The sequence below is a fragment of the Sciurus carolinensis genome, chromosome 12 (assembly GCF_902686445.1).
Source record: "Sciurus carolinensis chromosome 12, mSciCar1.2, whole genome shotgun sequence".
Classification (NCBI taxonomy): domain Eukaryota; kingdom Metazoa; phylum Chordata; class Mammalia; order Rodentia; family Sciuridae; genus Sciurus; species Sciurus carolinensis.
In genome coordinates, this window is record NC_062224.1 from 12,427,132 (window position 1) to 12,452,553 (window position 25,422).

Sequence of the window (25,422 nt, forward strand, 5' to 3'; positions counted from 1 at the left end):
GAATCTACAGAAAGAGAAATTAGGAAAACTACCCCATTCACAATAGCATCGAAAAAAATAAAATACTTGGGAATCAATCTCACAAAAGGGGTGAAAGACTTCTACAATGAGAACTACAGAATACTAAAGAAAGAAATTAAAGAAAACCTTAGAAGATGGAAAGATCTCCCATGTTCTTGGATAGGCAGAATTAATATTGTCAAAATGGCCATACTACCTAAAGTGCTATACAGATTCAATGCAATTCCAATTAAAATCCCAATGATGTACCATACAGAAATAGAGCAAGCAATTATGAAATTCATCTGGAAGAATAAAAAACCTAGAATAGCTAAAGCAATCCTCAGTAGCAAGAGCGAAGCAGGGGGTATCGCAATACCAGATCTTCAACTCTACTACATAGCAATAGTAACAAAAACAGCATGGTATTGGTACCGAAATAGACAGGTAGACCAATGGTACACAAACCCAAATAAATACAATTTTCTCATACTAGACAAAGGTTCCAAAAATATGCAATGGAGAAATGAGAGCCTCTTCAACAAATGGTGCTGGGAAAACTCGAAAACCATATGCAACAGAATGAAATTAAACCCCTATCTCTCACCCTGCACAAAACTCAACTCAGAATGTATCAAGGACCCCGGAATCAGACCAGAGACCGTGCATCTTATAGAAGAAAAAGTAGGTCCAAATCTTCAACTTGTTGGCTTAGGATCAGACTTCCTTAACAGGATTCCCATAGCACAAGAAATAAAAGCAAGAATCAACAACTGGGATAGATTCAAACTAAAAAGCTTTCTCTCAGCAAAGGAAACTATCAGTAATGTGAAGAGAGAGCCTACAGAGTGGGAGAATATCTTCGCCACTCATACTTCAGATAGAGCACTAATTTACAGAATCTATAAAGAACTCAAAAAACTCTACACCAAAAATACAAATAATCCAATCAACAAATGGGCTAAGGAAATGAACAGACACTTCACAGAAGAAGATATACAAGCAATCAACAGATATATGAAAAAATGTTCAACATCTCTAGTAATAAGAGAAATGCAAATCAAAACTACCCTAAGATTCCATCTCACCCCAATTAGAATGGTGATGATCAAGAACACAAGCAACAATAGGTGTTGGTGAGGATGTGGGGAAAAAGGTACACTCATACATTGCTGATGGGGTTGCAAATTAGTGCAGCCACTCTGGAAAGCAGTATGGAGATTCCTCAGAAAGCTTGGAATGGAACCACCATTTGACCCAGCTATCCCACTCCTTGGCCTATACCCAAAGGACTTAAAATCAGCATACTACAGAGATACAGCCACATCAACGTTCATTGCTGCTCAATTCACCATAACCAGATTGTGGAACCAACCTAGATGCCCTTCAGTTGATGATGGTTAAAGAAACTGTGGCATATATATACAATGGAATATTACTTCACCATGAAGAATGATAAAATTATGGCATTTGCAGGCAAATGGATGAAATTGGAGAATATCATGCTAAGTGAGATAAGTAAATCTCAAAAAACTAAAGGACGAATGATCTCACTGATAAGCGGATAAGGACATATAATGGGGCATGGGAGGGGTTAGCGTTAGGGCTAGGGTTAGGATAAGGAGGGTAGTAAGAATGGAGGAAGGAACGACTGTATAGAGGGAAAAGAGGGATGGGAGGGGTGGGAGGGGTGGGGGGAAGGGAAAAAAATAACTGAATGAATCAAACAACATTGCCCTATGTAAATTTATGATTACACAAATGGTATGCCTTGACTCCATGTACAAATAGAGAAACAACATGTATCCCATTTGTTTATAATAATAAAAAAAAGTAAAAAATAAAACTATGCATCACTGAATAAGGCATACAAGTTTAAAAAAAAATCAATGAGTACTTACTACAATATTTTCAATACACTGAAAGATTCCAGAGTGTATCTCAACTGTCCAGAAGTCCTGGCAGCCAGTGCATAGATGTTCTAGACTGCTCTGCTTACTAAAAAGAGGACACAAGGCTGTAATACTGAATAGATGTCATTATACACTTGTCAAACCCATAGACTGCACAACACTCAGAATGAAACATAATGTGAACTGTGGACTTTGAATAACGATATGTCAATGTAAGTTCATCAATTCTTCCAATGCATAATTTGGTGGGACAATATGATGTTGGATGTTGTGTATGTGGGCAGGGAGGGTATTCATGGGAGCTCTCTTTACTTTCTGTTCAATATTGCTGTAAACCTAAAACTACTCTAAAAAATAAAATCTATTAAATAAGTTTTAAAAAAACAACACAAAGGAAGAAGAGTCCCAAGAGGCTTCATGGAGCAGGTGACATTCGAACTGTGCCTTGAAGGAGGAATTGCATCACATGGTCATAGGGAAAGGAGGTGCAAGAGCAGAGGCGAGAGAGAAAAATATGTGCTGGGAAATGGGGGGCAGATAGGTTTCTAGGAGTTCCCAAGATAAAGTGAAGGGCGTGATTGGAAATTTGAGTTGGAACGGTTGGAACAGACTTCAACCAACACATGCAGAGCTTACAACTTATGCTTCAGCAATAGGGAATCATTAAGTCATTGGGTAAGGGAGAAAATGGTCTGAGTTGTGCTTTGGAATGTTCATCCATGGAGTAGTGGGCAGGATGGGTTAGGAAAGGCAGAAAACCGAAAGGCAGAAAAGCATTTAGATACTAGTGCTAGTTGTGTCGAGAGGATTGATGACCTGAAGCAAAGGAAGGGAATGGAACCTGGAAGCATTACAGAAGTGGAATCCATAGGACTTAATTCTATGCAGAGAGCAAGAAATGAGGGGTCAGTCAAAAATGGCAGTGTTGTTGAGAACCTGCTTTGGGGAAAAGATGTTGACATAAGCAAATGAGATAGAGAACACTATAAGGAATATGGATTTCTTTTGATGAAAATAATGTTTTTTCCAGGAAGAAACAGAATTTTAAATATAGGTAAAACATCTGGGAAGACAGGCCCAGCAAGTAGGTAGAATTTCCAGGACAAGACTTAAGAGAGAAAGAAAACTTAGAACTGTAACAGTCTCTCAATTGTGATAATGTGGCTGTGAGTCTGATGAGTAAGGGCATAGGAGGACCAAGAATCTCTCCACTAAGGGAAGATAATGCAGAAGAGGAGTCTGGGAGATGCCAAATGCAGAGAGCGCACGCAGCTGTGCCAGAGGCGTCAAAGGCTTCACCAAAATCACCAAAATCTAAGGTCAGGAAACCTCAAGGCCAAAAAGATCATTGCTTGAAACATATGGTCCAATCAGTGATCTTCAAGACAATCATTTCAGTAAGATGGCAGGGTAGGGAGGAGACCCCCAGTTACAATGGGTGGCCCACCAGCAGAAGACAAAGACAGCAAACATGTATTCTTTTGGAAATTTGACAGAGTGAATAGATAAAACAGTACATCAAGGGACAGAGGAATTCAGAGGAAAAAAAGACTATGTTGATTTTTTGAATGGGGGAACCTGGACAAAAAAATAAGGAAAAGCAAATAAGTCGATGGGGAAAAAGAGAAGGGACGTACAAAAGAGATGGAAGAGCAAGGTTTGCTACAAGATGGGAGACCAGAAGAGGAAGGGAAAAATAAGTAATGATTTCAGGAAGAACATTTACATGGGACAAAGTAAAAATATTTAACATACGTGTAATCACATGAAGACAGGAGAAAGAACTTGGTTAAAAACAACATGGAAAGGACTATTGGCCACAAATTTCCAAAGCTGATAGGAGACATCAAGCCATAAATTCTAAAAGTTCTACAAAGTTCAGGTAGGATGAATACAACAAAAATCACACCTGAGCACATCCCACCGCCTAAATGCCAAAGAAATAAAAGGTCTTGCTTTCAAAAGGGCAACAAGACTGACAACTGACTTCTCAGTGGAAGTGGTGGAAGCAGACGATGACAAAATGACATATTTTCAAATGCTAAAACAAAATAACTGTCAGCCTGGAATCCTATACCAGAGAAAATATCTTTCCAAGGTTAACATAAGATGTTTAAAGGAAAATAAATATTAAAATGATTTTCTGACAGCAGATCCATATAAAAGAACGTTGAAGGGTGTTTTTATTTTCTAGTTTCTGGGAGGGTTGGTGGTTTTGTCTTTGTTGAATGTCAGAAGGAAAATTACCCCAATGGAAGTATAGGAGGAATGAAGAACATCAGAGAGTTTAAATATGAGGACAAAGCTAAGCAAACACCCACTGTTTAAACAATGGTAATAATATCTCATGCAATTCAGAATATACATAGTATTAAAATGTAAGGTAACAATACACAAAAGACAGGAGGAGAAAGAAGTTTCAGGGTTCATTGTCCGGCGAGCAGTAAAAGTGCTATTGCATGATAGATGTTAATGTTGAGTTTGAATGTTGTAGTCCCTGGGTATCCACAAAAGGAATCTTTAGAAAGAATATTTCACAAGCTAATAAAGAAGAAACATGAAAGATAAAGAAGAAAGTTGATAAATACCTAAATACAATATTTCTGTAAGGCATGTAGCGTCAACTGGCATTACAAGTTGACTAATTTCTTAGACTCAACAGAATCCTGGAACTGGAAAGTCTTTGGGAAAAAAACCTTGTCCACAATGAGGGTTTTCATGCATAGAGAAGTTAAGCATCCATTTCAAGGTCACATAATTGCAACAGTGCCATGATTTGTACCCACTCTTCCTAATGTTCCTTTCCTATTGTTCATTAAACAATAAACTTAATGCAAAGAGAATACCTAAAGAAAAGTACTTGAGTCTTAAGGACCACTCTCTAGGAAACTCAAGTATGTGAAAAGTCTATAGTATTTAAGTCATCAAATAACTTTATTTGCCACTAAGATAAATTATATTTTTAAATGCAAACAAGAAAGACATAGGTAAATTGAGAAAAGTGGACCCCCCCACATCCCAGTAATGTAAACAATACAACACATTCTTGCAATTGAAGGTTTTCTTCCACACTTAAATAAAGAGCCAGACAGTCCACTATTGATCTTTGTCAAATGTGAGAAAGATTACCAAATTGTTTCTTTGGTTTAGGAGGAAAAAAATTAATTTTCTCCCAAATATTTGATCACAGCAAATTAGAGAAATTAAGAGCGCTCCTTCCCCTGCGACCTTCCTGAAATCCTGGTACATCTCAGAATTAACAGGGCCTAGGTTCCAAATGGAATGAGGCTGATCTAATGTCAGCACTAAAAAAGTCCTTGGCAGAGGGGTTTAGAAGTAGAGTCCCAGGAGATCCAGCCAGGATTTAGAAACTTGAGACCTGATCAGAAATCCAGCTCACCTTCGCAGGCATTCAAGGGTTTCTAGATGTCACTTGTACCCGCGGTCACTGGCCTCAGAGGGAAAAAGATTTCAGTTGAAAGCATGCAGTAGGATATATTGTCGGAGTGGCATTCTTGAAGGCCACGTCTAGAAAAGTGATTTTAGAACATGAAAAATCTCCCGGGCAACTGTTACAAATGGAGGGTCATACTTCTCACTCATTTTTTTTCTTCAAAACTTAGGGAATGTTTTATAAAGGTATATTGAAGAATAATTTATATACGATAAAACTCCCCCGTGTGAAGTATGTGATTCATTGAGTTTTGAGAAACCCACAAGGTCCCTCCCACAAGCTCCACCACTATCAGGACCAGGAACCATCTCCTTACCCCACAAGGCTTCCCTCAAACCCCCTGTAGCCATCCCTCACCCCCCACTACTGTGTCCCTGTGGCTCTGGTTCCAGTGTCCTGGGAAGGGCACCCACAGCACATGGCTTTTGTGTCTGGCTCCTTTCACGTGGCTTGACGTTCTTAGATGCCCGTTTTTCTGTGTTTGTCAGTTGTTCCTTGTTACACTGTTGTATTCCATTACTAGATGTTCCACACTCGCCAGCTGAAGCCACCTCGCATTAGTTCCAATTGAGGGACATTATGGCTGATGCTGCTATGAACATCCACGTTCAGGTCTGTATGTGAACACGTTTTCATTTCTCAAAAGCAAATGGCTGGAAGTGGACTGCACACACACACACACACACACACACACACACACACATACACACACACATAATTTCATAAGAAAATACCAAACTGCTTTCCAAAGGAGCTGAGCCCCCACCAGTGTCTCAGTGTCTGGGAGTTCCAGGCACCCAGCACCTGCAGGTGATATCGTGGTCTTCTTCATTTCAGACTTTACGGCAGGAACGAGGAACCCAGTGATGAGCTTCTTATGTGCTTATATGTCATCTGTATCTCTGCTGAAGCATCTGTTCGAGTTTTTTTTTTTTTTTAATTTGTACTAATTAGTTAAACGTGACAGTAGATTGCGTTTTGACACAAATGGAGCACAACTTCTCCTTCCTCCCTTCCCCTCAATTTTGCTGTGAATCTAAAACTATTCTAAAACTTAAAGTCCCTTCTACAAATAATAGAGGGTTTTTTCCTGGGTCCAAGGGGTATGAGCAAGAAGAGGGTAGCAGCCTTCTGGTTTGGTAAGTCTCACAAAACAACTGCATGCTTCCAACTGTGACTTGAGTGCTTACTACCTTCAGATGTCTACTTGGGCAGAGAACGTAGTATGTTGAGGTCAAGAGTGAAGAACTGGAGGGCTAAGACTGCAAGCTAAACAGCACAGATGAATGAGGCTCCTGATAATCTGCCATAATCACCTAAGCCCAAGAATGCACCTTTGCAATATCTAATTCACCTTAATTCCCAATAGTAGTCAGAACAAATATCATGTTGTAAAAATCTCCCTCACAGTTTCAGTGCATTTATAGCTATTGTGTCTATAGAGCACAATAGCTATTTTTGTTGTTGAAAGTGAGACTGTTTAGTACCAAGAATTAATTTCATTAAGTGTTTTTTAAATGTCGGATCCCCAGATTACACCCCTCCCTGCCCCAGAGTTCTCCTTTAACAAGTCTGCAGTGAAGCTCAGCATTGGCATTTTAACTAAACCAAATTTTATAAAGGCCCAAGAGTATTCTGGTTTATCTGCATGAAAAGCAAACTGAGACCTTAAAGTCCACATTGGAAGGAAGGAAAAGAAACAGACTGAAAATATGCGTTATTTAATCTATATATAAAATAGAGATCAAAAAATAACATTCATAATCAATATGTGCATTTTCCATTTCAGGTACAGAAAAGGAAAAGCATAAACTTTAGTGTTTCATAATCTCTTAGTTAAGAAAGCATAGAAGAAAGCCTAGTTTCCATTCTGACATAAAAACTAAAATTAAAAAACAAAACCACCAAGACGTGACCCCCGTAGTTCAAAGGACTCCCCAGAAGGCTCCCAGTCAGCAGAGCTGAATTATACTATAGACAAGGAAATATAAGTGCATTATTGACAGATAACCATTTAAGTTAGTGTGGAATTTAGGTTCTTGCCTGATTTTGATTTCGTTTTTCTTTTAGTTAGGGGAACTGTGCCCAGTAAGCCTATAAATGGCTTGAAAAGAAGGCTTGACATTTTAACTTAACATTCATTCCCACCAGTTCTATTTGCATCAGAAACTTAGCCCCACTTCCTCGTAATCCTTTTCCAGAGCTGCCAGATCTTCCCTGGCTTCTGAGAATTCCCCTTGTTCCATGCCTTCTGTGATGTACCAGTGTAGAAAAGCCTTCTTGGCGTACATGAGGTCAAACTTGTGGGCTAGGCGGGCCCACGCCTCTGCAATTGCTGTGGTGTTGCTCAGCATACAGACAGCTTGCTGGACCCGGGCCAGATCCCCTCCAGGCATCACAGCAGGTGGCTGATGGTTGATCCCCACTTTAAAACCAGTCGGACACCAATCTACAAACTGAACCGAGGTCCTCGACTTCATGGCTGCGATAGCTGCATTCACATCTTTAGGGACCACATCTCCTCGGTATAGTAAGCAGCAGGCCATGTACTTCCCAAGCTGAGGATCGCACTTGACCATCTGGTTGGACAGCTCAAAGCAAGCAGCAGTGATGTCGAGCACTGAAGGATGCTCATGGTAGGCTTTGTCAGCAGAGATGATGGGGGCAAAGGTTGTCACGGGGAAACGTACTCTTGGGTAGGGGACTAGGTTGGTCTGGAATTCAATAAGGTCTACATTCAAGGGTCCTTCAAACCGAAGGGAAGCAGTGATGGAAGATACCACCAGACTGAGCAGCCTATTGATGCTTGCATAGGAGGGGCGTTCAACACCAAGTTTACGATGGCAGATGTCATAGATGGCCTCGTTATCCACCATGAAGGTACAGTCTGAGTGCTCTATGGTTGAATGGGTGGTGAGGATGGAGTTGTAAGGTTCTACTACAGCAGTGGAGATTCTAGGGGCTGGATAGACAGAGAACTCCAGTTTAGTCTTCCTGCTGTACTCTACAGAGAGCTGCTCCATCAGGAGAGATGTAAATCCCGATCCAGTTCCTCCTCCAAAGCTTCGGAAAATCAAAAATCCCTGAAGTCCGCTGCACTGTTCTGCCTGGGGAAAATGCATGCAATGTAATCAGCCAAACAAATCCAGAACCAGTAAACTGGATGATAACGGTAGGACACAGCAAGTTCCCCACAACCAAGTCAACAAGTTCCAGAAAGGACTGCTTTATGTTTTAACTCCGCAACAAACATAGTTACTTTGAAATATACCTGAGTGGTACTTCTGGAGTAGGAAAAGCTCTTTATTTAAAGTTTTACTACAGGACGAGCATCCCTAGCCCAAAAATCCCAAACTTTTTGAGTGCTAACATGAAGAACTAGGAGGAAAATTCCATACCTGACCTCATGGTGACAGATTGTAGTCAAAACATAGGGACACTGAAAATATTGTATAAAATTACCCTCAGCCTATGTGTATAAGAAGTATATGAAACATGAATGAATTTTGTGTTTAGACTTGGGCCCCATCCCTGGTATATCTCATGATACATATACAAACACTCTAAAATCTGAAAAATATCCAGAATACTTCTGGTCCCAAGCATTTCAGATAAGGGATATTCAACCTGTGTAAGCAAAGCACAGATACTCAATTATCTTTCACTAGCCTCCATGAGTGTATTGGTATATGATGTAAAGCAAGGCCTTTATCAGTAACAAAGAAAGTGATGAGCAAAATATTGAAGTGAAATAATGTTGCCCCCATAGTAGATGAAGTACCTATCACTTCTATACATTCCATCTGAGGTGCTAATGTCACAGGCAACATGCTACCTAATTATTATGCCAAACTACCTACTCCAGACTCAGGTCCTTATGGAAGAATTAACTGTCAGTAAATAAGGTAACTAATTTTCAGGTAGGATGTGTGTTCTATAAAGTTCACAAGCAGTGGTGACTTGGAAAATGATGTGCGTCAGAGTGCTACGAAAGTCTCTGATAGTGAGATAAACCCTGCATTAGCAGAAGCAAAGGTAAATGGGACCACATGGTAAATAAAAGGCTTCTGTCACCCTTTTTATGTAACAAGGTATAATCAAAGCTGGCGCTGGGACCCTTTCCCAGCTCTGAGCATCCACAAAGACACCCAGATGAAAGGATTGGGGGGCTGTGGTGGTGCCAGTAAATAATGTTGGTGCATCTTACTACCGATCACCAGTACTCAGGCATGGCCTGATCAGAGGAGAAGCGGGATGACTTGCCAGCTTTCTGATCCTCTCGAGCACAAGGCTGATGATCTTGGAGCCCACAGAGTAGCGACCTCGTGCATAGTTGTTTGCAGCATCCTCCTTTCCGCTAACAAGCTGCTCTGGGTGGAAGAGTGAACGGAACTTCCCTGTACGGGTCCCATCTGCAGGGGGAAAGGTAGTCAGTGCACACATGCGGTTCAACGGTCAGCCCTTTGCTGATCCTCACAGGGCTCCATACTCCAGTCCACCCTTTCCCCCAGTGTTGTGGTAAAAGAACAGAATGTATACTGCAGAATTAGCCTTTCTTAATCTACATTAAGGTAGAATCCTTTACATACAAGTTGTAAGTATATTTTCCACCATACACCCTGTGTTAGTTTCTTAAGGCTGCCATAACAAATTACAAAAAAATGTGTCTTAAAACAACAAAAATTTATTTTCTAACAGTTCAAGAGGCCAAAAGTTTATAAAATCAAGTTTTAGGCAAGGTTAGTTCCTTCAGGAAGTTCTAGGGAGAATCCACTCACTCTCTCTCTCTCTCTCTCTCCCCCAGCTTCAAGTGACTGTTAACAATCTGTCAATTCCTTAGCCGGTAGCTGCCTCTGTTGTACATGCCCTCTGTGTCAGTGAGCTCTCTCTTTTTCTTTGGAAGACACAATTCTTGACTTTAGGGCCTACCCTGATCCAACATGACCTCATCTTAACTAACTACATCTGCAAAGACTCCATTTACACATATGGTCACATTCTGGGGTTCCAGGTGATTAAAAGTTTAGAGGAGACACTATTCAACCCACAAAATACCCATGATGCTTTAGTATTTGAGACAAGTATTCCTCTCTAAAAATAGCCAACTATGTGCTGGAATAGCATGAAAAGCATACTGATTTAAACTATAATCAGTATGATTTATAGGAGATTTTAACAACAACAACAAAAGCTCATGACAAACTCAAATGTCCCTGTGATTCAAATGCAGGAAGCATAAATACACAAGACAGTTTATGAAAGCCAAAAATATCGTTCACTACCTTCCACTACCCTCCATGAATTTATCTGCATATCCAATCTACTAACAGAAAATTCTACGAAGTAAGAATGTATTCTTGGATCAGGTACTAGGTTGGTCTGGAATTCAGTAAGGCCAACATTAAAAGACATTTCTGTTTCAGTCAGCTTGTTCACCACTGTGACCAAAAGAACTGAAAAGACAATTTCAGAGAAGGAAAAGTTTATTGGGGGTTCATGGTTTCAAGGTCTTAGCTTGTAGATGGCTGACTCTATGCTCTGAGACTGGGGTAAGGAAGAACATCAGGGCAGAAGGGTGTGGCAGAGGAAAGCAGGGACACTGCACCAGGAAGCAGAGGGAGCTCTCGCTCACCAGGAACAAAATACAGACTCCCAAGACATGCCCCTAGAGATCACCTCCTCCAGCCACACTCTGCCTGCCTACAGTCACTACCCAGCTGATCCATTCAAGAGGATTAATGCACTGATTCGGTTAAGACTCTTACAATCCAGTCATTAGGCTTCTAAACTTTTTTGCATTGTTTCACACATGAGCTTTTGAGGGACACCTCACATCTAAATAGTTCAAATAACTTCAAACCCTTACAACAATCCTATAATTTTCTTCAATCCATGCTCTTTGTATTCTTATCTTGCCCACAGCTGGTGCCAAATATACTAATGAATAAATGTGTGATTAATCTTTAACTAAAGTATAGTTCTAAATCTGCCTTTCCCCCAAATCTAAAATATTCACTGGCCTCTATTTCCTATCAAATGCAAATTGAACATCTTATTCATGGAGATTCCATGGTCTGCCTTCTAAGATTTCAGTTGTCACAACTATTTACAATTTCTTCACCAATGGATTATGACACTTCTCTGCTATAAAAGAAAAATTCCAGTTTACACTTCCAATGACTCCTAAATAGGAATGTCCTCCTCATGTTCAAGCCAAAACAATACTCCTATGCATCTGAATGTGTCTGTGGACATGATTTCTATACTCTCACCCAAGAATTATTAAAATTCCCCCACCCAGTCTTCAGAACTCAGGTGGACTATCACATTGTCCATTAAGTCTTTTCTAATCTCATCCAGAAAGATAAGGTTTATGACCTCGTTTCCTTCTAATTAAGGCTTTCCTTACACACACACACACACACACAATATCCCCCTCCTCATCTTCCTGCTTTATTTTTCTCCAGACCACTAATCGTCATCGGACACACTATTGGATATTTCTTGGTCTGCAACTCACTTGAATGTTGTCTCCTGGGAGACCAAGATACCCGCACACACTCATATATCACTCATATATCCAATGTTAGGAACAGTGCCTAGAATATCTGAGGCACTTTTATTTGTTGAATAAAACAAGGAAAACATCTTACGTCTCTTTGTCTGAACTGACTCAGGACCCTCAAAATCATGCGCCCTGTAGGCTGTGTCCTGGAAGATCAGGGAATTTCTTCCAGTCGTTGGGCTACCTTCCTCTCTTTTGACTTTCTCAGCTTCTGATCCTGGACCTTAATATTTCTGCTTGCCTGGCATCTTTGGATTAGCACAAGCTAAAATACCTGCTATAATGTCCATGATGCTGGATTGGGACTCTCATGTTGCTCCTTCAACTATGTTGACCAAAAAATCTGCTGGAAACACATATTCCACTTTGCCTAGGCTGCTGAAAAGCCAGACTCCAGCTGAGGCTCACCGTTACAAACTCTCATTGGTCTGGCATAAAAATTCATATATTCTCTTCAGGCACTTATAACTTGAATCAGACCGTCGCATAATTGTTTATCTTAACCTCTGCACCAGTCTCATCTGGTGATTCTCTTTTTATTTTGGGTTTTGTTTTTTCAGGGGGAGGGGTTGTGAGGTTTGTTTGTTTGTTTTCTGGTTTGGGGGGTTTTGGTTGCTGTTGTTTAGAGTGGGGTTTTTTGTTTGGTTTTGGTTTTGGTTTTGGTTTGGGAGGTTTTTTAATTTGGTTTTTGTTTGTTTGTTTGTTTGTTGGGTTTTTTTGTTGGTTTTTTTTTTTTTTTTTTTTTTTTGGTACTGAGAATTTAACCCAAGGGCACTTAACCACTGAGTCACATTTCCAGCCCTTTTTATTTTTTTTATTTTGAGACAGATCTTGCTAAGTTGCTTAGGGTCTCGCTAAGTTGTTGAGCCTGACTTTGAACTTGTAATCCTCCTGTCTCAGCCTCCTAAGTCTCTGGGATTGCAGACATGCACCATTGTGCCCAACTCATCTGTTCTTAAAGTCATCAGTAATTCCCTATGTTTTATTCTTTCACAGCATCTATAGAGTAATACTGAATTTGTACATGGGTATCTTGGCCTCAGCATTTCTAACTCAATCCTCTTAAAACATTCTGTCTTTTCATTCACAGTGACATCATTCACCTTTCCCCCATCCGTTTGTCACTGGTTTGGGCTCTGTTCTAACAAGGGAATCAACTCCAATCTAGTGTGGATAGCCTATATCTTTCCAGTACAAAGAGATTGTATTTTCCAAAGATAGCTTCAAAAATATTTCTCTTTGCACATGTGTTTCTAGAACCTCACTATTCTTACATTCAGGTAGGGTTCATTCATATGCCCCTCCCCCTTTGTGGATCTTTGTTAACTCCCTCACCCCATGGAGAATGGCTAACGTGACACTATATGACTTCCTGGACCAGGTTATAGAAGTGCCATGGTCTGTCTTCTCTCTTATTCTCATGGGATGCCTGCACTCAGAACCCAGTCACCATGCTGTGAGGAAGTCAAAGCAGCCCACAGAAAGCCTACGTCTCAATGAGTAACCAAGGCCCCAGTCAACAACCAGCACCAACCTGCCCACCATGGGAGTGAGCCTCTTTCAAAGTAGACCTCCTGTTTCAAAGCTCCCATCTGAACCTCCTTGGATGGTACCCAGTGGAACAAAGAGGAGCTCTCTTCTTGAGCCCCACCAAGTTGCAGATTCATGAACAAAACAGTGACCACTATTACCCTAAGCCACTGAGTATGAGGGTAGTTTATTACGTAGGAACTGATAACTGACACTCAATCTCCAACCCGCCACCCTCTGGCTCTTTTCTATGTCAGTACAAACTCCTTCTCACTCCAGTATTTCTCTAGCTCCATTTCAAGAATGTTTGCCCAAGATACAACAAAGTCTACAATTACTAAACATAAAATGGTATTGATTTTCCCCACAATTTGAAGATTTATTTGGTTCCTTGATACTTTGAAATTATTTTCAAATATTCTACTCTAGATAAGCAAATAATGACAAACTTTTTAATTCTTTGCCAATAATGCTGGCAGCAGGCTCACAAACCCAGGAAAAAAATTCAGTGTTCTGTTATGATACATAGACAAATTAACAAAATTTTAATTAGTTTTATCACACAAAAAAGACCTAGTCTTCTCTTTGGGTACGTTTGTCATGCTTATCACCCTAAATGGCCATTAAATGAGATCTACATTTGGAAAAGGTCCATATGATCCTGTTCAGATGATATCTGAGTAAAATCTCATCCTCTGCCTATTTGATTTGTTTGATTGTGGACCTGGTGAAGTACACTAGAACCTAAACCTTATGTTACCTATAACAGTTGGTTCCAAGTCCATGAAGAGTGCTCTGGGTACATGCTTCCCAGTCCTTGTCTCATGAAAGAAGGTATCAAAAGATGCATTCATATGCTTCACTTTAGAATTTTCCAGCTGATCCTGTTTACTGTCAAGAATGAAGCCATCTGGCTGGATTCCATGTTCCAGGCAATAGAGTTCCCAACAAGCATCCCCAATCTGGATGCCGGCTTGACCGATGTGAATGGAAAGGCACTCCCTCTGAAATAAGCCACAGTGAGTTAGAACTGGACGGGCACCCAGACCCTAAGCAACGCCACTCAGCACTTCTAGCTACACATGACACAGATGAACCAAGCTTAAGCCCACAAGAGAAATTTTTTATGATGATCATCAAAAGTGTCGGCGAAAACCAAAAACCGGGGTTCAAACAACTAAACTTTGGGGACAACTAAACCAATGGCTCAAAAACCATTAGAAAGTTTCTTTCAACAGCATAAATTAAGTCCCTCCTGTGCACTGGGCTAAAACTGAGTTAAGAATATATATAATCTATGCATATGTGTATGTACATGTGTGAGCATGCGTGGGTGTGTGTGTGTGTGTGTGTGTGTGTGTGTGTGTGTGTGCTATATGGGTGTTAGTGTCATGACAACTCACCCAGAAAAAATTTAGCTAGTTATTGAAAGGAATAAAACCAAAATCAATGCACAATCTTGTCAGGTATTATCAGTCATCACAGATAAATAAAAGAGGTTATCTTCTCAGACCTTGAAATTTAACACTTACCACTCATGTGTGCTCTACATAAGAGAGTAGCAGAAAATTCTACTAACCTAAAAGTAGTAGAAAATTTGCAAAGGACAAAATATGATAGCTTTAACAACCCCAAAATGTAATACTTCTATTCCATAACAAATTGATATATATAAAAAGCATTACATAAAGGACTATACTTAAATTATTTGTATATACCCTGATGTTTTCTAAAACTCTTGAGACATACACTAGATAAATAAGTAAGTGACATAAACAAATGAATGACAAAAGAGAGAACCAGAAATACAAAGATTTTGGCACAATATCATTCATAATATTATAATTTATAATGCTAAGCACCAAAAACCAATCAACTTAACCATTCATCTCTTGTTAGACATTTATCTAAAGAATTGTACTTTAATCCAAGGGCACATTATATAATCCTTAAATGTTTACCTTAAAAAAATGTATGATGTGGGAAGAGCTTAAGATAAAAAATTAAGTAAAAAGAATGTGAGACACATTATTGTATGCAGAGTATGATGTTCTGTACATTTTTCAAAAGGCACGAGAAAACCATTTAAAATAAAACCAATACATCAAGATATTAACCCTAGTTACATCTGGATAGTAAATAATTTCTTTCTCATCTAAGTTTACTATTTCCTTCTGCCCACAACAGCTTCCATCCCACTTTTAAATCATTATTCCCATTTTTTTTAATCAAACAACTTTTTTAGTAATTTAAGCAGACACAATTATCTACTTTTCATGAGATGGAAAGAAAAGGTTAAATCCCAGAAATCGAAAGTAATAGCAATTGCTGATTTTAATATTGCTACATTTTAATTGCCAGTGGTCCTAGAACAAGTCCACATGGGAGAGACAAGAGGGAGCCTGTCTTCCAAATCATCAGTCCCTTCAAAATGTTGGACCTGGTCAGTCGAGGGGCAACCCTGCACTGCTCCATAACTGCACTGTCTCAAAGTCAGATTCCACTGCAGAAAGACCTCAACCTCCCATCCATCACTGGCCTTGGTCTACACAGACCACTTCTCAGTGGGAGAGAACAAGTTCTGACCAACCACACCCTTGTAATCTGACTTGGACTCTGTTCACGCTCAGCAGCCTCAAACCCTTGTACTTTGTCTCTTTGATTCAGGAGGCATAATGCAGCCTTCCTGGCTTCATGAGAAGTTCAAGCTCAGTGCTTACTAGAACTTCCTCCTTCTTTCTTCTCTGTGTCACTCTCAGTCTCATGACAAAGGCTGTGAACTTAACTTCGCAGACACGTTCCTTAGAACTAATATTCCTACCTCTATGTAATAGATAAAAATCAAAACAACACATTCCATTGCAAATATCTTCAAATGCCTTTATCTGCAAAGAGTTTTCATTCCTCTTTCCACCTGGCAGACTTGAAATGTTATAAATACATTAGCTACTATAATCAGATCAAAGCTTTATTCCCCATATTTAAGTTAAAATTGAGAAAGGGGAGGAGGGTGTTCATCATTTCCCCATCATTAGAACCTCTTAATCTGTAAAGTTTACATACAGATTTCTCTCACTCATCTTCCCCAGTTGTCCATCGCCCTGTCCTTACTCCACTGAAATGTGTTTTTGGCTCACAGGAGTCACAGTAAAAATCATCACTAACAAAAAACACATCACTGCTCTTCATGTGGTTCAAACAGAGTAAAACTGTTCTTTTTCAACTCAACAGGAATCACTTGGTTCAACAAGCCCCCCGCTTGGCTTTAGAAGAAGCTGGGTTTATTACATAACTGGATCTAGGGATGTAGAAGAACCAAGTTCACCTTACTCTTCTCTTAGCCTCCCCCTCTTTTCCAAACTCTCTGCTAAAATATTAGTCATAGAATGAAACAGCATAAGTGTAAAATGTCCACAAAATCTCAACATTGACAAGTCACAGCACATTAATGAATGCTGCTACCCAGTTTACTTGAATTACTAGGAAAGCATAATTTTTAATTAAAAATTTAATACTGAGATCACTGTTGATTGATATGCAGTTCTAAGAAATGATACAAAAAGATTCATGTACCTCTTAGTCATCTGCCCTCTGTGGAAATTTCTTGCAAGACTGTAGTACAACATCACCCCAGAATAATGGCATTTATAGTCAAGATGCAGAACATTCCATTACTAGAAGTATTCCTCATGTTGGCAGGCACAATTCTTTTTTTACGTTTTTTTTTTAATTTTTACAGAATGCATTTTGATTCACTGTACACAAATGGGGTACGACTTTTCATTTCTATGGTTGTACACACTGAAGATTCATACCATTTGTGTAACCATTCATATGTACCTAGGGTAATGATATTTGTGGAAGGCATAATTCTTAAAAGAAAGAAAACAATTTCATAATCCTTAAAATGCTGGGGAGAGAGAATACAACAGGACAAGATAATTAGAGATGAAATCAGTTTTAAAGATTGCTTCCATTGAGGAGTAAAAAATTCTAAGACACTGAAAATTACTGACTCTTGCAGAAGAGATTAAAGGTGAAGTGGGCCTTGAAAGATGGTCCCCAAACAGGAAAGAAAGTGGAATGAATCTGACATAACTTTCTATGTACATATATGAATATACCACAGTGAATCTCATCAGGTACAAGACTGGGATCCTAATTAGAATAAGATATACTCCATGTTTGTATAAATATGTCAAAACACACTCTACTGCCATGTATCACCAAGAAGAACAAGTCAAAGTTTTTTAAATGATGGTCTCAAAACAAATTTATTGTAAGTAACAATATTCATTATTACTCTCAAAGAAATAGAGCGCAAAGAATGTGTCTGTGCACTTTACCCTGCCACGCATTTATGATCCTAGCAATAGTAGCCTGGGTCTGAAGTCCCCAGAAACTCCAAAGCATAAATGAAAGTTAAGTAAATGATTTCTACAGAAAAATCAGCACAGCCGTTCAAAAACAAATGTAAAAACCAAAGGAAGGAGAGGTTCTTGCTTCAGTATTTTAGTATGGCAGTGAAGGACTGCAAACCAACCTACCTTCACCTTGAGAGAAGCAAAGGTACAGGCAAATAGATTAGAACCTATCCAAATCTGCTTCCAACATCTAATGGATACTGAAAGAAACAAATGTCTATTTCAAAAGTTCTTCTTTTGTATTAAGAACTTACCAAGAAACTTTGGTGGAGGAAAAGAGCTAAATATGATGAGTAAAATTTGCCTCAGCACCAAATCAGCACTGTCACCAATGTGCAAGTACCAAGCCACTTACCATGCTGATCTGCACTTGCCCCTACTGCCCGGTGGTAATGAATGAGGAGCAATCATTTCTAGCTAAGCCTTATCACAGGGCCCGGAAATGACTCTACCTGAGGGCTGAAAAGTTTTCTTCACTTAAAGTTGTACAGTCTCCTTTTAGTTTTTCGGTTCCCTGGTCTCAAATTAGCTATGTTAGGTTTGAACAATTGGTGATAAAGTTTGTGCCAATTGCAGATGAATTAAAGACAGCTTATCCAAATCTGCTTCCATCACACACCTCTGTTGAAATTAACAAGCATTTTAAAAATTCTCCTCTTGTATTAAGAATTCATTAACCATTAATAGGGAAAAGGAAAGAATATAGCAAATCTGCTGTGATAGCAAGTCAGCTTTTATTAACACTTTTTGGATATCTTTAAACAAGAGTCAAATGATCCCAAATACATAGAGCAAACCAAAACTGTCCACCTCCCACCCATGCAGATCATCCACTACCACTGCTAAACATATGGGAATCTTCTAGGTTACCTACTTTATTTTAAATTACTCTATAATATATATATATATATATGAGGTTTTATTAATTGCATTAATATCAGAAAACATTTTAAGGGATATCTCTATATATTTGTTAAAATTTCCTTTATATTCTGCCATATGGCCAATTTTTGAAAAGGTTCCATGAATGCCTGAAAAGAATACGTATTCTGCAGTTGTTTGATATAGCGTTTTAGGTAGGTTAAGATAGATAAATAGATCTATTAAGTCACACTGATTTACTGTGAAGTCCAAATTTTGAGTATCAATTATTTTCAAAGATGTGTCAAAAATTTTACTATGGTTATGGATTCATTTACTATTTTTCTGTCAAATTTTGCTGGATGCATTTTGAGACTATGTCATCAAGAGCATATAGATTTTAAATTAATATTTTCTGTGGAATTGAAGCATCATTTCAAATCAATACTGATACTAATGATTTTTGCTGTAAAATCTCTATAATAAAATGTTAATATTAGTATGTAAGTAGAATTTTTGGATAGTATTCAAACATACTTTCTCTTCTTTTTGTACTCAATAATGTGTGCGTGCCTCTTGCAACTAGTTGAACAGCTTTAAGAGAAAAGATTGAAGTCTCCTTGAGGGAGAAGAAATTTCTGCTAGGGATGGCAGCTTCTGTTTCAGCAAAAACTCTACTCAAGAATCTTCAGCCTGCCAGCCTGCCTTTGGGATCTCAGACTCTCTAGACCTACAGCCTCCAAAAGCATGGAAACCAATTCCTTGAAATAACTCATATATATACATCCACACTACTGGTTCAGCCACACTTGGTGGCTGTCCTTGGGTCTTGAAAGAGTGAAAAAATTTCCACGTGAGAAAAATGTGGCATTTACAATTAGGGTTTCCTTTCTTTTCAAAGTTCCTTCCTAAAGTGTTACTCAGTAAATGGGTCCATCAATCCACTTGCCGAATCACTGGCTAAGAAAGAAAACCTCGTAAGCAAGGAATTTTTGTTTTAAACTTTTTTTTAAATTGATATTCCGAGGTTTCTAAAGTTCTCTTTGAAAATTCTCTGTTGGCTACCCTGGAAGCCACTAAAATCACTGTCTACTCTTATTCCCTCCCCATTAAGCCAAATCCTTCCCTTTTCCTCCTCCATCCTTCTTTCCCACTAGGAGCACAATTCAGCCTTTTAAACATTCCATGATCTCTTAATAAGATTGTGTAAGCACAAAAAAATAATTTCAGTGTACGTCTGATCAATAGGGCCTTCTCTGGTCACACATGTGTATGGTTAACTTTCACTCACCTTCTCTCAGATCAACAGCTAACACCCCATCTTTGGAATTTTAGTTTTCCTCATTGAAATATCTGAAAGCAGACCAATACGGAAAATAAATGATCAATACGTACATAGATAGATAAGATAGTTTTTCATTACTGTAGCAAATACCTAAGATAATGAACTTGTAAAGAGAAAAGGTTTATTTTGGCTTACAATTTTAGAAGTTTGAGTCCTTGATCAATTGGCCCCCTTACTTTCAGCTTGTGGCAGCACATTACAGCAGGGGTGCACAGCAGACCAAACCTGCTCATAGCCGGGAAGCGAAAGAGGAGGAAGAGAAAGGAGCGAGTGTCCACTATGCCCTTCAAGGACGAGCCACTCCTGACCTGAAGACTCCATCTCTTCAAGGTTCCACCATCTTCCAATAGCTCCTGGATGGGGATCAGATCTTTATCACTGGACCCTTGGGGGATACTTAAGATTCAAACTATAGCAGGCAACAGAAATAAATAGAGATAGATGTTTAAAAAAAAAAAAAAAAAACCTCCTTAGTCACATGTGATAGATTAAAAATATAACAAACCCAATTTCAAATATACTGCCTTATTGTGCCCATACATATGCTTCTGCTTCTCAGAGATAATTGAAATTTTTCCTTGTAAGATAACCACCACAAAGGTGACCTTCCCATTGGTAGCATAAGAAAAATCATAGGTCCAATACCTTTAAAGCCTTCTTCTAATTCTGATTTTTCTGCAAATATGAATCTGAAGATTTGATGAAAGAACTGAAGTATCTAAGATGCAGAGTAGCAAATCAGATCATTGGGATGGCAGAAGAAAAAGGAGGAAATGGGCATTTCCAGTATTTCCCCTATGAAGCCCAAGTTATATACAGCTGGAACAGACTAAGTATAAGCTTGTTAGAAAGAAATAAAGCACTTTTGAAACTAGTTGATAACTACTTTTCTGTGCCCCTAAGTTCTTCCCCACTGCCCCAGTCCTACCTCATCAGCTAGGGCCTCCCCTGCCCCACAATCCAGAAATTAAAGGTGCCTGGCTCAATATCTGGCTCAGTGTTATCCTAAAAGTCCAGCCTCCTGGGCCCTCAACAGCTTCCCCTAGGAATCCCAGATGGTGGAGAATGCTCACCCCAATCTTAGGCAGTCCCGGAGGTACCACTGAGCTCACCAGCCAGGTCCTCCGGCCTATGCACATTAACTCCCACCCTTGTGTATCTTCCCAGCACTGCGGGCTCTGGCAGCTCAGTGGCAAATACCAGGTTCTGACCGCCCAGATCAAGAGCCATCTAACTCTGCGAGCAGCATCTCATGACACAGTCGTGTGGTTTTGTGCAGGAACTGTAACTCACTATAGGCATTGAATTCCACCTCCCACTTTATGGATGAATTTTTTAATAGCCACCCTTCACTTGTAACAACTTGAATTTTGATCATGGCAATGAAAGCTAAGGCAGTATAGTTCTGACTATGCCAATGATTCTTCTAAAGGCATATTACCTCACTGGGGTACTCTAAGTATAGTTATCATGACCACCCCGCCCCACCACCATGAACATTTTACAAGGACACTGACAGGCAAGAAAGTTACTTCAACCTGGGGTAGGTAAGCCTGGACTTGAATCACCACTTCCTGGCAAAAAAAGAAGCCACCTACTTAACTTTTGGACTTCACTGTCTTCCATTGGCAGAGCAATTAAATTTGACACAAACTAAAAATTATAGTCTAATAAACATTTTTATGACAATAATAGAGATACTAAATGTGTTTTTATTTTTTAAATTATGACATCATATGTATTCATACACAGACACATACAAAAACATTCTCCTGAATGTAATTGCTGTGAATTTATCAAAAGAGAGAATTCAAAACAAAAGGAAAAAAATTATTGAGATAAAGAGAAATTAGGGAACTGGTTGTCCTGATTATTAAGACTCCTAGTTCCCTCATAGGAAAGTCTTTATTCATAAATTTATTGCATTTCTCTATGTGATTTTATTTAGCTAGTGATAATAGTGGCAAACAAAACATTACCCCAAAATCAATAATTAGAAAATTATTAGGCTTGATTTGATAAATGCTTTGCACTATTATATTTATTATATATATTACCTGATCAGCAGTTTTGTAAAAATAGTGCTTAATTTAACTACGGAATAGATTTTATCATTGTTTATTTACATATTAATTTATAGTAGTGTGCTAGTTGTTGAATACATTTAAAATTAATTTGCATAATGATTGCTATCATATGCATATGGTTAAAAGTTTTGGAAATCCTCCAAGAGAATATTTCTAAATCTATGGTCATTAATCAACACGTAAAGAAATCTGGGTCTGATAAAGTTGAGTTAGATTTTCTCAAGGAGGGAGATCTGGACAGATTTTATACACATATACGAAAACTGAAATCTAATTAATTTCCTCAAACCCTGACCTGAAGGGTATGTTAAGGGAAAGGGATGATTTGCATGGAGCTGAGACAACAAGGATTCAGAGAACATCTGTCATGTATTCAGTACTTTCCTAGGCAGAGTAGGACACCGAATTTGGAAGCAGGTATTCAGACACCAGAAAGGTGTTCTCTTCTAGGACCAGGAGTCTTTACCAGCCTTTCCTAGGTTTTTGCTGACCAATTCTAAGTATAGTCCACTTTCCTTTGTTCTGTTTCTAGGGTGCCCAGCAATTTTCCATTCAAAACTTATCTTCTATTCTTGACTTCCTGTATTACTATCTGGCCCAGTATTTGTAACACTACTGCAGGAATTCAATAAACAATTGTGAATAGTTGAACAAAATAATAAATTCCCAAATGAATAACAATTGGAAAGAGTTGCCCCACCTAAAACAGTATTCTGATCATTGGAAAGTCCCTCCTGCTAAATTCCCACATCGACATGGACATCCTGGAGTATCTATCACTTTGACAGTAATTGTTACAAGTTCCAAAAGGATGGGCCACAGCTCCTGACACTAAAAAAAAAAAAAAAAAAAAAAAGAAAGAAAGAAAAAGAAAACAGTTTCAGGACCTGCAGAACTGAGGACAAAATCTGAATTCCAAGGATCTTACCTGTTCCTGTGAGTAAAAAAGTGGTTTTGTCCAAATATCTGCATCCTATAAAGCTCTACCTGGGATGACAGTCTGTATTATTATACTATAACTATACTAAAGCAGTACTTTCTTCTTTAATTTTGAGGGAAGAATAGGTGGAGTAAAGGTGTTTGTTAATGAAGGGTATCCTACTCCCTAACTTCTTATCCTTTTTAAAACTAAAGCATTTTCTCCTTGTGTTGTAAAGGTAATACAAGTTCAGTATCTCACTCTTTTTAAAAAAGTATTTGACATAAGAAAGTAAAATTAAAAATGTTTTAAATGCCCAAAAGTCTATCTCCAGACATCTTAATACATTGCACCCATCTTATCCCGCTATATATCTATATCTCCCACAATATAATTATATAATATATAATTCATGACTGAATATACTGAATATGCCTTTATGTTCCATGTTTTCATTGAAAATTACAATGTTTGATTCTATTACATGTGCCAATATTTTATTGGCTGAAAATACTATTTCCACTAGATAAACTAGAATTAGCCATTTTCCTGTTTGCTTTGGTTGTCTTTAAATTTTCTATTGTAACAACAGTGTCATTAATATCTTCAAGAACAGATAATTTTATTTGTTAAGATAAATTCCAAGAAATGGAATTATAGGGCCAAATGAGAGACCATTTTTAAAGCCTTTAACGCAGGCAGTACAATATTTAAAATCAAAGAACGTGTTCATTTGTTTCACATTCGTCTGCTTGAGAAGGTTCTTCATTCACTAGTGCCTTTAACTGCCTTCTTAGAAGCAAGCACTGCCTCCTAGCATAGAGCTCATAACTAGATTTCAACTTGTTTCCTAGAGACAATCCGGGTTTTCAAAGACAGTTCCATGATCTTTGGTAATTGGGAATCTATCTCACCAGAATAATTTAGTGTGTGCATAGTCAATAATCAAGGTTCAGGGTAGGTCATTACTTTCATTCTCTCTCCTCCCTAAAAGCTGAAAAAGTGACCTGAAATGCTTCCAGTTCAATTGCCTTGGACTGCAGTGAAAGTCCTAATAAACTGTGAAAGAAGTACTGGGCCTTGGGGTTTGAAAAATACAGTCAGAATGAAACCCAAGCTTTCCCAATTCCCTCCCTCTCTCCCTTCCCTCCCTTTCCCTGGGCGCCTTCAGGTCTAGCAGAGGAGGGGGCGGGACTCCATATCTCCTAGCAACCGCCGCCTGCCTCTGATTGGGTGATCGCTGCGCAGCCGCCATTTTCAAATCCCCGGATGATGGTGGTGGTGGCGGCTCTCTAACAGGCACTTGCTGCCTTACAGAAGCGGCGGGCACTGTGCCCGTCCCTGTCGGTCTCCCGGGCACCCGGCCACCGCTCCACCCCCTCTTCCACGACATGGAGCCAGAGCTGGTGGCTCAGAAGCAGCCCCGGCCGCGGAGGAGAAGCCGCCGGGCCTCCGTACTCAGCGGGGATGGCGCCGCGGGTCCTTCGGGCGACACCCCCCGGCCGGAGCTGGACGGGAGGTGAGTGCGGGGTCCCGAAGAGGGTGCGGGCCAAGGCCGGGGGCCGGGAACGCGGGGGTCGGAGTAAAGACGGGCAGGGCGTGGGTTCCCGGCGTCCGAGTGCCGTGGGCAGCCCGAGCGACCGAGGGCTCGGCCTGGAGCTGACGCCCGGCGAGGCCCCGGACTGCAGCTGCCCAGCCGCGCGAGGAGGGGCGGCTTGTTGACACCCTCCTCCGGCCCTTCCCGAGGGCTTAGGGAAAGCCGCGCGGGTTTGTGCCCCACCGCCGACTGGCTGTGGACTGCAGATGCTCAGAATAAAACTGTCAGGGAGCGAGCATCAAACTTTGCACCTAAAAGCGAGTTTTGAAATAAAATGTTTTTCGTAAGCCAGGATCCTTCTTTGCAAGAACTGGGCAGGTCGATGAACACAGACCGACTCAAGGCTCCACACTGCCAGTGTGAAGAGACCAGAGGACATGACACTGGCGTTTCAATTATTAACACATTTCACAATCTGCATCGTATATTTATTTACTCTTTGAGTCTGGAAAGGGTGGACACTAAACTAGGGCTTCAGAAAGCTGTGTCTGGAAGAAGATTCATGTAAAAAATGCAGAAGACCCTGCGTTCCATTGTAATGCAGTTGGTTCTAATTACAAGTTGAATGACCTTGGTTAAGTTGCTTACTATCTCTTAATATCTCTACTGTGCAATATAATAGTACCCAAGGGCATTTTGAAATTCAATGACATAATGAATGTAAAGTGTTTAGCATGTGCCTGTACACAAAAAGCGGTCGATAAATGTTAACTTACTTGTCATGTTA

At 39.5% G+C, this 25,422-nt stretch overlaps 2 protein-coding genes across 2 annotated transcripts in view; one reads left to right on the forward strand and one right to left on the reverse strand.

Annotated features, from left to right (window-relative positions):
* Positions 1-7,529: 7,529 nt before the first annotated feature.
* On the reverse strand, positions 7,530-24,491 carry Tubal3 (tubulin alpha like 3). The gene is made up of 4 exons (XM_047521009.1): positions 24,264-24,491; positions 14,223-14,466; positions 9,627-9,779; positions 7,530-8,470 (listed from the first exon to the last, which is right to left on the reverse strand). Exons 1-4 carry the CDS (start codon positions 24,489-24,491, stop codon positions 7,530-7,532), a joined length of 1,566 nt encoding a protein of 521 aa, XP_047376965.1.
* Net1 (neuroepithelial cell transforming 1) overlaps positions 24,417-25,422 on the forward strand; it is a 53,739-nt gene continuing 52,733 nt past the window's right edge. Inside the window, exon 1 of the mRNA XM_047520996.1 lies at positions 24,417-24,617. Within this exon, the coding sequence (XP_047376952.1) occupies positions 24,490-24,617 (128 nt within the window). The 5' untranslated portion in view covers positions 24,417-24,489. The remainder of the gene's footprint in view (positions 24,618-25,422) is intronic.

What these genes read in the sequence shown, in the direction of transcription:
- Tubal3 (XM_047521009.1), bottom strand. Translation starts at nt 24,491, where the DNA reads ATGTCGTGGAAGAGGGGGTGGAGCGGTGGCCGGGTGCCCGGGAGACCG. An exon ending in CTCCTCTGCTAGACCTGAAG is followed by an intron (nt 14,467 to 24,263) that starts GCGCCCAGGGAA and finishes GGCTTATTTCAG; the next exon opens with AGGGAGTGCCTTTCCATTCA. An exon ending in GAGGATCAGAAAGCTGGCAA is followed by an intron (nt 8,471 to 9,626) that starts GTCATCCCGCTT and finishes TTCCCCAGGCAG; the next exon opens with AACAGTGCAGCGGACTTCAG.